Raw genomic sequence first — 13,859 nt, forward strand, 5'->3', positions numbered from 1 at the left:
ACAAAGGATCAGCTCCCTTCAATGATGTGTCAAACAAGATGCTGACATTAACACACACTCTTTCCAGGAGCCAAGCTAAGTCATTATAACATTATTACTCTAGATTCAGTTTCATTGTTCAGTTGTCCCAAGTAGGTAGAAAGACTGCTTTTATTTTCTTCAGATCTGCAACTATGGTTTCAATTCCTTGTACGGCTTGTGCCTATTTGGATTCATCAAAATATTCAACCTCTCCTCCTAAACTCAAAGTGTCATACATTTATTCCAGGTTTGTGATACAAAGTTTTTTCCCACATTAAAATTGTTTTAATTTAAACTTCTTGTCATGTTGGTCCGCATTTAAGTACTTTTTAATGAAAATTGTAATGGTGCTTATTTTCAATCTGATTAGCAGTGACGCGAATTTTTACTGTTCAAAGATCTCTGGTCTTCCGCTCAATACCTGACCTCTCCAACTTAAGTTTTGCTCTTCTGGCTTTGCCCTCACTGGGTATTCCACTTTGTGTGGGTCAAGAACTCTAGTTAAGGGGCGCCTGGATGGCTCAGTTGACCAACTCTTGGTTTCTCTCAGGTTGTGATCTCAGGGTCATGAAATGGAGCCCCGCATTGGGCTCTGTGCTTAGTGCCAAGTCAGCTGGGGACTCTCCCTCTCCTTCTGCCCCTCCCCACTGCTTGAGTGCATGTGCTCACTCTCTCTCTTTCTCTCTCTCTCCCCCTCTGAAATAAATAAATCTTAAAGAACAACAAAAAGAATTCTGGTTAATTCTTCAGGAGTCAATTCAGAAGTCTCTTGGCTCCTAATGTACCCCATTCACACCTTTATTACAACTATGTTTAACTGGACCACAATTATTCATTTACATTCCATCCTGCCCCTCAGACTATGAAACCACATATTAAAACCCAAGATTTGTTCATATTTGTATTTCTAGCACATAATAGTTCATAACTGTTAAATGGGAAAATGACTACATTTTACATTAAAAGGTAGTTTCCGAGCAGCCTGGGTGGCTCAGCGGTTTAGCACCTCCTTCAGCCCAGGGCCTGATCCTGGAGACCGGGGATCGAGTCCCATGTCGGGCTCCCTGCGTGGAGCCTGCTTCTCCCTCTGCCTGTGTCTCTGCCTCTCTCTGTGTGTGTCTCTCTCATGAATAAATAAATAAAATCTTTAAATAAATAAATAAATAAATAAATAAATAAATAAATAAATAAATAAATAAATAGTAGCTTCCAATTCTTCTTAAAAATTGTACCTGGTGTTTATTTGGATCTACATCCTTTTGTTTTTTGTAGGATGTGATTATCATGGCACCTGCATTACTGATTCTATTGTGGGCTACAGTGATACTGAAAGCAGACTTACTTCCTGATAAAAAATGTAGGTACCATCTATTAAATTCAGTAGTATTTCTTTTTTTTAAAAAGTACATTACAGGGCAGGCCCAGTGGCTCATCAATTTAGCACTGCCTTCAACCCAGGCCCTGATCCTGGAGACCCAGGATTGAGTCCCACGTCGGGCTCCCCGCATGGAGCCTGCTTCTCCCTCTGTCTGTGTCTCTGCCTCTCTCTCTCTCTCCCTGTGTCTCTCATGAATAAATAAATAAAATCTTAAAAAAAAATAAAGTACATTACAAAAATATAGCATTATTTTTTCCTAAATAATCCTTCAATTAGGAAATTATGTATGGGTTTTTTAAAAGAAGAATATTTATTCTTATCACAATACAAACTCTTTGAATATGCTGTACTTTAAGAAAGCAAAGTTGGCTAGAATGCAAGTTTTATACTACAATGGGGAATCATATTCCAAGTGTGGGTATACGGGCACTATAGAATAAAGCTGAAGCTGATGACCACATGTGGAATGCCCTTCCATGCAAGGACTTAATTACAAGTCCTCACAACCAAAGAATAAAAACCTTACACTATGATCAACGGATTTCATGTAAGGACAGAGCCTAAGAAAATTGTCACATGGTCTATATGTAGTGTTGTCTGAGAGAACTTTCTATGATAAGGACACTGTTCTATATCCTCATTGTACAATGTAATAGGTACTACACATAAGTCAATACAGAGTAGTTGGAATATGGCTCATGCAACCAAGGTAATGAACATTTGGTTTAACTCACATTTAAATAGTCCATATATGGCCAGTGGCTACCATAATGGACAGAGCAGTATAGACGGAGCACTACCAGTCCTGTATGTGGCAAGTATAGACACAGAGTTGTAGGAGGTATTAAAAATTAAAGATCAATGGAAATATCCTAACCATGTAGTAAATAAGTAAAATTCGGTTTCATAATGATCTGTACAATATTACCCTAGTTTTAGGAAAAAATTTAACAAGTTATAGCAACATAAACCATGGACAAAAAATAATGAATATATCACATTTTAACACTATTCTCAGTTGCAGGATTACAGGTAATTTTTCTTTCTTTTTTCTTTCTTTCCTCACCTGTGCTTTCCAAAATTTCTAAAATGAACAGGCATTGATTTTATAATTTAGAGGAAAGCTTTTATTTTGAAAACAAAGTGGTTCATTAAAGAAAAAACCCTCTTTTCTATTAATGCCTAAGTAGTTTTGCTCACAAATTGTTTCATAACGAGAAACAAATTAATTTTATATCATGAACCAATGCATATACAAATATTTAAGTATATTCATGTAGTGGAAATAAGAGGTTCAGGAAATAATTGTATTTTCTTCCATGTCATTAAAAACAATTCTAGCCACAAACCAGTAAGTTTTTGCAGTCAATTTTATAGATAGTGGACCTCAGTTTGAAAACTATAGTTATAATGAATGATAAATGAAAATATTCATTGTTTCAGTCTAAAAAAATAAAACCCTATATATGCTATAGGTAAATGTCTGGGCAAGGTTAGAAAGATAATGAGTTAAAAGCAGTTTTAAGTCAACTTTTTCTGAAATCATTTTATTATACCTTCTAATAATCATAACATCCTACAACAGACAATAATCATACTGTAAAAATTTACGAGTGCTGCCTCCGTAAAATTGAACATCACGTTGCTTCTTTTCATCATCAGCTTTACTTCTCCCACCTACCAACTTCACCATTACAGTTATTGGTTTAGCCCAAGTCCTTTTACATTGGGAACCAAATCCTGATCAAGAACCAAATAACGTGGAACTAGGCTATCACGTGAGAATAAATGCTCCACAAGAAGAAGATGTAAGTATTTATTCTGACAATTGTCCTTATTTAGAGTCAATTTTAACTGCATTTTCCCTATCAAATGAAAATTTAAGTCACACACACACACACACACACACACTAAATTGACTCAAGAGTTTTCTGTTCAGCTCCAAGGAAGAGTAGGGTGTGTCTGTTGAAATGACCATGAGCTAGTGCCATGCATGTTGCTTAGCATTGATAGCAGCACAGAACATTTTAACTTTGCCATGATTCTTTGACTACGAAAAGAAAGTTAAAAAAAAAAAAAAATTTAAAAAAAAATTAAAAAAAAAATTTAAAAAAAAAAAAAGTTAAGTGGCTTTGAGGGTAAATTGGATCTAATACTTTAAAACAGGCAAAGAGAAAAAGAGAAGAGAGCAGTAGAGTACAATGGGAGGCAGTGGAAGGCCTAACCAGAGAGAGGCCAATTTCAACCACTTTCTGATTTGGCAACCTTGGGCCAGTCACTCTGTGTGTGTGTGTGTGTGTGTGTGTGTGTGTATCTTACCGCAGGGATTATCTTAAAGCATTTAATATCTAGGAGATGTGCAGTAAAATGAAATAAAGGGAAAAGCAATTAGTATTAGCTATGTTTTCAGTCAATACAGAATTCTCGAGAATTTCCCCTATCTTTATACGGTAACTTTTTACCTCTGGGGAGGAGACTGGGACTACAGATGATGGTTGAAGTGACTGTGAGCCTTAATCATAGTATTTTGTTTGTTTTTATAGGAATGTGTTCATGTATCATTGAGGAATTAATTATTACATTATTATTATACTGTATTTTCTTTTAATGCCCAAATGCTAGAATTCGGTAATTTATTTTTGCTCATTTTTTAAACTCATCTTTGTTGAGGTATGAGTGGCGTGTAAAACGCTGTACATATTTACATAACTCGATGAGTTTGAGGATAAGCATATATGTACCCATGAAATCATGTGCTTATTTTTTTCCTAGCCAAACTAGTTCATTGCATTTTATTTATGTGCCATTTAAAAAGTGGAAGAAAATGCCTATTGGATTAAAATAACTCTCTTGATGCTCTTTCCCTTTTCTGTATCATGACTTGTGGGGTTTATTTTTAGTATGAAACCAGAAACACTGAAAGCAAACTCGTAACCGTTCTTCATCAAGGCTTTTCAGCAAGTGTGCAGACCATCCTATGGGATGGCCACTCCCTCCTGCCAAGCGACTGGGTTTCTGCGGAGCTTAAAGCCCCACCAGGTAAGGCAGGCTCCTCATCGGCTTATATTTTATTCCTGACCTTGCAGGTGAGGCAAAGTTGGAAAATCAAGTGGCTTTTCCTTTCCATAGTCAGTCAGCAGCTCCTGCCAAGTGTTTTTCCTCCTCATCGACATCCTGACTGAGGCTGTGATCACTTAGGGCCCTAACCCACCCACCCTATTGCAGCTGGAGCATCTCTGCAGATGTGGCTTACACTGCTCATTCCCTGGCTCCCAAGTCAGAGGGTCAGCAGCAAAATCAAGGCCAATCAGGTCTTTCGTAATTGCTAAGACCTTTTCCAACCATACCCTACATGATTCCTCTGCTTTTGTCAGATTGCTAAACATTGACACCCCCTCCCTCCCACCCCATACACACACACAGCAGCCCATTCTTGCCTTAGAGGTTTTGCTTTCTTGGATTCATCTCTCACTGCTTTTCTGAATCCTTCCCATACTTCAAAGCCCAAAGCAAGTTGTACCACCTCTACAAAGGCCTTTGACTTTTCATCGTATACACTGAAGGATACTCTTCTTCCTCAAAATCCATTCATGGGCTGGGTGACTCATTGGGCACATATGACATTATCTTTCACAGATAAATAGATTTATACGCTGCCACCTCTGAAAAGAAACCTGGTGGGGGCAGGGACAGGGTCTCACGCTTCACTGAGCCAGGAGAGTGAACACTGCATGCTTTAGAAGGAGGGTTCCCTGCTGTCCTGTTTGTGGAGTTCTGCATTCTATGACTTTTCATACCAGACTGAAGAGAGCTGCTGATGGTTCACAGAAGCCACAACACCAAACCACCTACCGTGAAAGGGGACAGATAGCACCCACGGTCTATACTGTCCTTTGCTGAAAATTAGACTTTCTAAGACGTAGAATTGGTGATACTTGTGATTAAACCCTTGAACTCTCTCTCTCTCTCTCTCTCTCTCACACACACACACACACACACACACACACACACACACACACACCAGGGAAAGAGAGGAGAGAAGGATCACCAAGTCCCAGGTCATGTGAGTGTACCTGGTAACAATTGTCTTGGCCAGTTTGACCCATGGGTAATCATCCAACCGGTGCCTTGTCATATCACTGGGTGAAAAGGCTACACACCCCCTGAACTGTGTCGATGGGTGAGAGCAACACCGTGAGGATCTTCCCGTTCAGTCATCATTATAACATGCTGCCCAGACCACATAGCAGCCAATTCACAATGACCTTGATTCCGAGTTCAGAGACTAATCCAAGTTAAAAGACAAGATTACAAATACAGACCTTTGTGTGGCTTACCTTAAACTCTTTTACCACGTCTCAAGTAATAACAGGACTACACCTGTAATGGCATCTTTCAGAATTACGTTTCTGCAATTCTAATTATTCTCTGACCATGCCAATACACACTGACACAAATGAAAAATTAATTCTCCCTTGAATCAGACTGAATTCATACCAAATAATTCCTTGGAAGAGACATGGGAGACAAACATTACAGGAGCCTCCAAACCATACCTGGGCATGGAACGTCTGGTCATGTAGTGTATGGACACTACATTGAGTACAAGGCATACACATAGATCTATATATGTTTGTTGTATATGAATATATAGAAACAAACTGTCTGATAGTACATGGTAATCGTACAAAGTAGCCAGTGTCCCTTTTGTGGAACTGCTCTGCAGACAAAAGGTGTTTGTCTTCTCCTCCTTGAACTACACTGGCTGACAGTGATAAATGTGATCATAGGATTGACTTAAACGAAGCTAAGACCACTTCTTTCCTTCAATATTTAATCTAAAGGCTCCCACTTTGATGAGGTCCTCCCTGCTCCTCAGCCCAAAGTTTTTTCCCCTTCCCTAGCAAGCACAAGGCCCGTCACCGCATGTGTTTCGAAGCCTCAGCATCCATGGTGACAATGTGGTCTGTAATGAAAGCAAGGCTTTCCAGTCAAATAATCTTCAGAAATCCTGAGTGCAATGAACATAATGCGTTTGGTGGAAAATCATAATATTCTCTTGACATCTTTGCACATTAAGGAGGACTTCAACATGCTACTATGCACAGAGTCTCCAAAGAAGTGTTATTATTTTGCAGCGTTGCCAGACCCACTTCCTCCAGAGTGGCAATCTATGTTATTCATGATGTACTGGGGTGCGACCTAATGAATCACACAATTCTAGGCTGGAAAGCAGCAGACCTTCCTCTCCCAACTCTCCCATTTCTGGTTGGAAAAACTGAGGCCCAGAAGTGTCACAGCTCGTTATTGAAACATGTGGCATTAGAATACCAAGGTTGCTGGGCCCCAAGCTCTGAATGACAATCTCTTGTATTGCTCTTAAATGTTCATACAAATATGCCACACACACACACACACACACACACACACACACCTGTAGCCCAAAGTAACTGGAAAACTTTTTAATGCCAGAAACTCAGGCTTCGTAATCCTAGCTTCATCCCCCAGTAAACCAGCCCTCTGCAAATAGGTTTCTATACATTTGTGATAACAGTTACTTTGTCATGGTCAGATGTTCCCCCTCAGTACAGTTTCAGAGGAAGTACAAATTTAAAAGCTCTCATGGCAATATTTTGTTCTTATTTTTGACCATCTTATTGACTATCCAGGGTCTCCTGGAACCTCGATTGTGAATTTAACGTGTACCACAAACACAGTATTCAATAACTCTAATCCGTTAAGACCCTACCAAGTCTCTCTGCACTGTACCTGGCTGGTTGGCAAGGATGCCCCGGAGGATACACAATATTTCCTCTACTACAGGTGAGTACCTATTTTTGCTCATGCAAATGCATCATTTCCTCTAGTCTTAAAAACTTATGAGTGCTTCAATTTAGGTACGGCTCCATGACCGAAGAATGCCAAGAGTACAGGAAAGACACCCTGAAGAGAAATATTGCATGCTGGTTTCCGAGGACTTTTATCAGTAGCAGAGGGAGTGACTCACTGGCAGTGCAAGTAAAGGGCTCGAGCAAGCATACTATAATCAAGCCCTTTGATCAGCTATTTGCTCTTCATGAAATTGGTAAGGTACACGTAACTCAAAGCTGAAATCACCAAATTGCAGAATCCCAGCATTGGAAGGGTTTATAAGGATCCCCTAGTTTGACTAATTTTCCGATGCTAAGTGAACATCTGTCCCCCTGCCTGACAACCCGGGGGCCAGCTCTCTCAACCCCAGCACCACTATTTATGGTTGGATACATGGTCTTGCAGGAGCTGTCCTGTGCCTTGCAGGATTTTTAGCAGCATCCTTGGTCTCTACCTACTAGACCAGTAGCATCCTCCTCCCACCAGCTATGACAACAAAATGTCTCCCAAGATTTCTAAATGTCCCATGGGGGACAGAATGTCTACCACGTGAGAATCACTGAACCAGGGAGTATGAACTCACTGCTGAAGGGAGCAGCCCTTTCTCAGCTCTGACTCATTTCATGAACTTTCTGCCCATTGGGCCTGTGATGGACTGGTAACACCTCCAAATAATTCTCATCCCTTTCCCTACAAGATGGTCTCAGAGCTAGCCAAAGACAGCCAGCTTTCTCATCCTAAGATTTTTCTTCTCCAACCTTCCCATCTTCAATTCCTCATGCTTTCCTCTTAGGATCTTCTGCCATTCTGGTCTGTCTCTTTTGAGTTATCCTAAAATGTATCTCTCAGCATATGATCCTCAGATCTAAACATATTATTTAAGGTTTCATTTGCTCAGTTCTCAAAATAGAAATAATCTCCTTCATCCTAGATACTTGTATTAATAAAACTCATCAGGAGCCTTTCACATCACATTCTTGTTACAACTGCTCAAGATTTCAATCATGGCATATTTATTAGCATGGGCTGTGGAGTCAGGCTGCCTGGGCTGGGACTAGCTGACTAGCTCAGTGACTGTAGACAAGCTGGTCATTCCTCTCTACCTCAGTCTTCTCATCAGAAAGAAATGGGGAGAAAGTCACACTTCCTACAAGGTTTTTGTGAGAATTAAGTGAGTTAATAACCATACAGTGCTCACAACAGTGGCTGGTAATTATACATAATTATAAATATACAAAATGTTACTTAAAGGGACATGACTTATCTATATCTCTACCAAATAAAGTATAACTTTGTTTAAAGAACCATCTCACTAAAGATGTTTTGTGACTCTATTCAATAGTCTATTTCTCAGATAATCTAAAAATGTCACTTTCCTGAAAATTGGAAATAAAAAATGCTGAGGACAACCTAGGAAACATTATTGATATGAAAATGGACACAATCTGGTATAGACCACAGGAATTCATTCTCCTGTGTGATTTTCATTTCTTTGAGATCAATTCCTCATATTACTAAAAGAAATACATGCTTGGTTAAATATTTTCTGCTTAGGGAACGGCAGGCTCTGGAACCAATAGGTCTCATTCTTAGTTTGTCCCTAAGATTCATGAATTGTGAGATCTAAGTCACATAACCTAAGACAAGAACGCTCACTTAGAAATAATTTCCACCCATATCACAAGGCTATAAGACAATCCAGTGATAAGTCAGGGAAAAGAATTTGAGTTCTAAGTTAAGGCAAATGTGCCCCAGCGACCCCTGGGTGGCTCAGCAGTTGAGCATCTGCTTTCAGTTCAGGACATGCGTGATCCTGGGGTCCTGGGATGCAGTTCCACATTGGGTTCCTCGCAGGGAGCCTGCTTCTCCCTCTGCCTAGGTCTCTGCCTCTGTGTCTCTCTCATGAGTAAATAAATAAAATCTTAAAAAAAAAAAAAAAAAGACAAATGTGGCCCAATCCATTCTTTCTATGCAAGAGAAAATTGAGGCTTCCCACTCCATCCCCCAAACAAACCTGAAAGGCAGCAAACAAAACAACATGAAACAAAACTGAAGCTCCAAATGAGGAAATTATTACCCAGAGCCACACACCTGCTAGGTAGAGGCAGGGCTGGGTGGAAGCTCCAGGGCAATTTCTCTCCAGGAGGAGGTTTACTTAGTTTGGTCCTGCTTGAGAAACAGGGATAGTGAGGTGGGTCTTGCAATGAGCTAAAGGGGAAGGGGACTCAACCATTTGATGCCATTTAGAATAGGAATCCTTTAAAATTACAGGAGAGATTTCTTCAGTGCTGCAATGTAGGAGTCATCTGCAGCCACTGGGGTCTTGTGGCTTGAAGATCAGTTAGTTAAATCCTGAGCGTAGATACTTGAGAAGATTGTATCTTAGAAATGCCTTGAGGAGTGTGAGTGGATTGGATTTATCAGCCCAGACCACTGACCTTTCATTCTCTAACCTAGATCGAATTAATCCTCCAGAGAATGTCACAGCAGTGATTGAAGGAAGCGGTCTTTCTATTCAGTGGAAGAAACCTGTTTCTGCCTTTCCAATTCACTGCTTTGAATATGAAGTGAAAATTTATAACACAAGGAAAAATTATTTCCAGGTAATTCTTCAGATCATTCCAATATTTGATGATAGCATTCTCTTTGAAATATTTTTAAAATGATATTCAGTGACAGCTGTGGTTATAGCTTGGAACTAACAAGGTCAAAGATAACTTATATTTACCCAAGTTTTATAAAAAATAAACGAAATGTTACTGGCTTTTTGTGTTGAAAGGACATACTTTTGGTTCAAAATAACACAAAGGATCAGATAAAAACTCATCAGCACTACTGTTGGTGCAAATATAAAATGTTGCAGTCACTATGGAAAACAGTATGGTAGTTTCTCAAAAAAATCATAAATAGTATTATCATGTGATCCAACAATTCCACTTTCTGGCATACAACGAAAAGAATCGTCAACAGGGTCTCAAGGAGAAATTTGCACTCTCACGTTCATAGCAGCATTATTCACAACAGCCAAAAGGAAGAAACAACTTGAGTGCCCTCCAACAGATGATGAATGGATAAACAAAATGTGGTATATCCATACAATGCACTATTATTCAACCTTAAGAAGGAAGGGAATTCTGACACAGACTACAACCTGGATGAGCCTTCGAGGACACCATATTAAGTGAAATAAACCAGTCACAAGAAGACAAATATTGTAGGATTGCACGTATATGAGATACCAAGAGTAGTCAAACTCAGAGACAGAAAGTACAATGGTGGTTTCCAGGAGCTGGGGGAGGGGGCGTGGGGAGCTGTTGTTTAATGAGTAGAGTTTCGGTATCACGGGCCATATGAGTGCTGGAGCTGGTTGCAAAACAATGTGAATGAATGTTCTCACCACAGTGGAGCTGTACACTTAAAAATAGTTAAGATGGTAGATTTTATGTTTTTTTTTCACCACAACTGAAAATATGCTCCTCAGCTCTAGAGAACACAAAGTTCAAGGGACAAGGAACTGAGAAGCCAGCCTGTGCTTATTAAGCCTCAGCTACCTGTCAAGCTTTATTTATTATGCTCATTTATTCCATCCTCCCAGTAACTCCATTAAGTAACTATCATTCCCATTACACAGGTAAGTGAGGCAGAGAGATTAAGCCACTTGCCCAAAGTCATAAAGCTGGCCAAGCGTAGGGAAGTTAGGATCACAATTCGCCTCTTACGGATAGTAGGGAAAGCAAATTCCATTCCATCCAAGTTGGTTCAACCAACATTGACAAATTGGTTTGTGCGTGGGAAGTATGAAGAGAAGTACAACAGTGTCTCTGCCATCAAGGGGCCTCATCTAGTGGACCCACTCAGCACCTCACAGTAAGGGCCCCAGAGGTCTAGGGTCTAGGTCTAGGGTGTAGGGCTCCCACTGAGAGGAATGGAGCAAAATCATTAAGTAGAGAGTAGAAGCCTGCCTGTTGAGAGGAGACCAACCTCTGTAGCCAGTGCTTCTCCAAAATAGCTATGCTGGAAGTCTGGCTTTTAAAAAAAATTTTAATTTTTAATTAGATTTCTAATTTCATTTCTAATTCTTCTTTTGTAAGATACAGTTAAAATAAAGGCTAGAAAAATCAAATATACCCAGAGAGAAGCCCGGTCATCATGGGATTGGATGTCGCGGCAATGTCAAATTGCTACAAAAGCTCCAAACCTGTTTTCTCGATTTCTGTGTTTACCTCATTGTGATCAGTAGTAAACCGTTCCTGCCCCACACTGGTCTGCCAACCACACTTTCATGACAGGGGGTCGAGGCAGAGCTCAAAGGCTTAAGAGAGCATGGCTCCTTCAGCCAAGTGGCAATAAGTGAGTTGGCCTAGATATAAAGCCAACATTAGAATAATAAGTCTAGATCCTACAATGATACTTCTCCAAGAATGGAAATTTTTGCTTAAAAAAAAAAAAGAGGAGTGATTTCTCTTTTTAAAACCATTGCCAGAGGCACTGAAAGCCACTGAAGAGTTTTTATTCAATACAGAACTGTGACTGCATCTGCAAAATCAGAGAATAATTTTGGTGGCAGCATGAAAGCTGGACTCGTGTGGAGGGGCCAGTGGACACAGGCATCTGGGGTTAATGGCTATGGCAACTGGCCAAACAAAAGATAACAAGAGAAATCAGGCTGTGGTCGTGGGGTAGGGTGAGTAAAGGAGAAACACACCCAGAAGAATGTAAGAGAAAGTGTCAGGGACACATCTCTGGTTTGGGGCGTAAAGGATTAGCTGAATGGTGTGGACACTGAGCAGTAGAGTGAGTTAACAGAGAAAGGCTCATTTGTGAGAAAACAGCCTCACTCTAACACTGCACAATGCTAGCCTAAATTGCCTGTGACAGACTGGCATTTATTAAGAGCCTATTATTGTATTGCACTAACCAACATTGCTGGTTTTGTTCATCAAAGATGGGCTGAATATTGGCAGTTTTCACAGGATTCAAACCAATACATTCTTAAACTTGGAATTACAAAGAAAATTCGGTTTAATTCAATCATCGTGCTTAGGTGTCGTTATTCCCATCTTACAGGTGAGAAAACAGAGGCTCAGAGAGGTCAAGGAATTTGCCTTGCAGGTAGTTTGGAGTATAGGATTCAAACCCAGCTCTTCCTAGATTCAAGGACTCCACTCTTTTCTCTGTGCATGGTGCCCCCTGGCTCCAGTTGTTTGAGACATTCTTGTACATCAGGAATCAGCAAACTGTTTTTTTCTTTCTTTTTTTTGTAATGAGCAGATATTTTAGGCTTAGCAGGTCATATGGTTTCTATCACAATTACTCAGCTCTATCATTGTGGAACAGAAGCAGCCATAGAGAATATGTAAACAAATAGGCATGGGTGTGTTCCAGTAAAACTTTACTTGTGGATACTGAAATTTCAGTTTCACGTGTCATGAAATACTCTTTTGATACTTTTCAATCATTGAGAGATACATAAACCATTTGTGGCTTGCAGGCCCTACAAAAAGAGGCTGCGGGCCAGACTGGCCCACACATTGTAGTTTGCTGATGCCTACTAAATAGGTTGGAAACCAAGTGACATCATTTAGTAATTGACTTCAGAATATGGAGGGACGAGATGAGGAGGATTATGCATTCTACTATGGGCCATTCTAGTCTTTCCATCTGAAAACAGAACTGGACCCAGATAAATCATCTAGATGTTACCATTGACTTTTTATTTATTTTGGTTACAAGATCACTTTCCCCAAAGGGTAGCTGCCAACACACCCTTACTGAAGCTGTCTAGAATAAACTAATCAACGTATGCCCTATTGATTTTAAACAAGTCCGGTAACAGTGGATCACTTTACTTAGATATGACCTTCTCTTCTAATAACTGACATTACTTAAATTATATGTCTGGAAATTCTTATAATGCTAATTTCCCCCCCATTTAGACGGAAAAAATAACAACGAATGCATTCATCTCGATAATTGATGATATTTCTAAGTATTCCATTCAAGTGAGGGCAGCAGTGAGCTCTGTGTGCAGACAGACGGGGTTTTGGAGTGAGTGGAGTCAACCTCTACATGTGGGTAAGTATCTTCTGTTTATTTTAAAGTAAGCGACTACGCTTGTGGTTAAAACAGATAATCCTGAAAAGTGTACACATTCACTCATGAATCAAAATGCCTCATCTTCTGTCCATTTACTGCCTTCTTGACCAGAGATAGGTTTACCATTAAGCCAATGAAACTTACATCTTCAAGCCTCTCACTAGCACAAGCCTTGCTAAAGCCCAGTACCTAATTTCTTTCTTTTTTTTTTAGATTATCTGATTCTGTTATCCATCTTTTTAATAATGAAGGTTTCTGGAATAATTGTAGACTCACATGCAGTTGGAAGATATAATACAGAGAGAGCCCACGTATCTTTCATCCAGCTTCCCCCAAGGTTGCAAAACTATAGTACAGTATCACAACCAGAAAATTATCATGGATACAATGCACTGACCTTATGTGGATTTCATCAATTTTATATGTGCTCATTTGTGCATTGAGCTCTATGTAATTCCATCCCATTTGCAGGTTTAGGTATCCATCACAAGGA

General features: G+C 39.8%; 1 protein-coding gene across 1 annotated transcript in view; it reads left to right on the forward strand.

Annotated features, from left to right (window-relative positions):
• The window catches only part of IL5RA (interleukin 5 receptor subunit alpha), a gene marked incomplete at its 5' end in the record, with an annotated part of 35,441 nt that overhangs the window by 3,138 nt on the left and 18,444 nt on the right, over positions 1-13,859 (forward strand). The window contains 7 exons of the mRNA XM_038565824.1: positions 1,294-1,378; positions 3,062-3,207; positions 4,300-4,438; positions 7,069-7,222; positions 7,297-7,484; positions 9,728-9,873; positions 13,207-13,345. Of these exons, the coding sequence (XP_038421752.1) occupies positions 1,294-1,378; positions 3,062-3,207; positions 4,300-4,438; positions 7,069-7,222; positions 7,297-7,484; positions 9,728-9,873; positions 13,207-13,345 (997 nt within the window). The remainder of the gene's footprint in view (positions 1-1,293; positions 1,379-3,061; positions 3,208-4,299; positions 4,439-7,068; positions 7,223-7,296; positions 7,485-9,727; positions 9,874-13,206; positions 13,346-13,859) is intronic.

The sequence above is a fragment of the Canis lupus genome, chromosome 20, assembly GCF_011100685.1.
Source record: "Canis lupus familiaris isolate Mischka breed German Shepherd chromosome 20, alternate assembly UU_Cfam_GSD_1.0, whole genome shotgun sequence".
Classification (NCBI taxonomy): domain Eukaryota; kingdom Metazoa; phylum Chordata; class Mammalia; order Carnivora; family Canidae; genus Canis; species Canis lupus.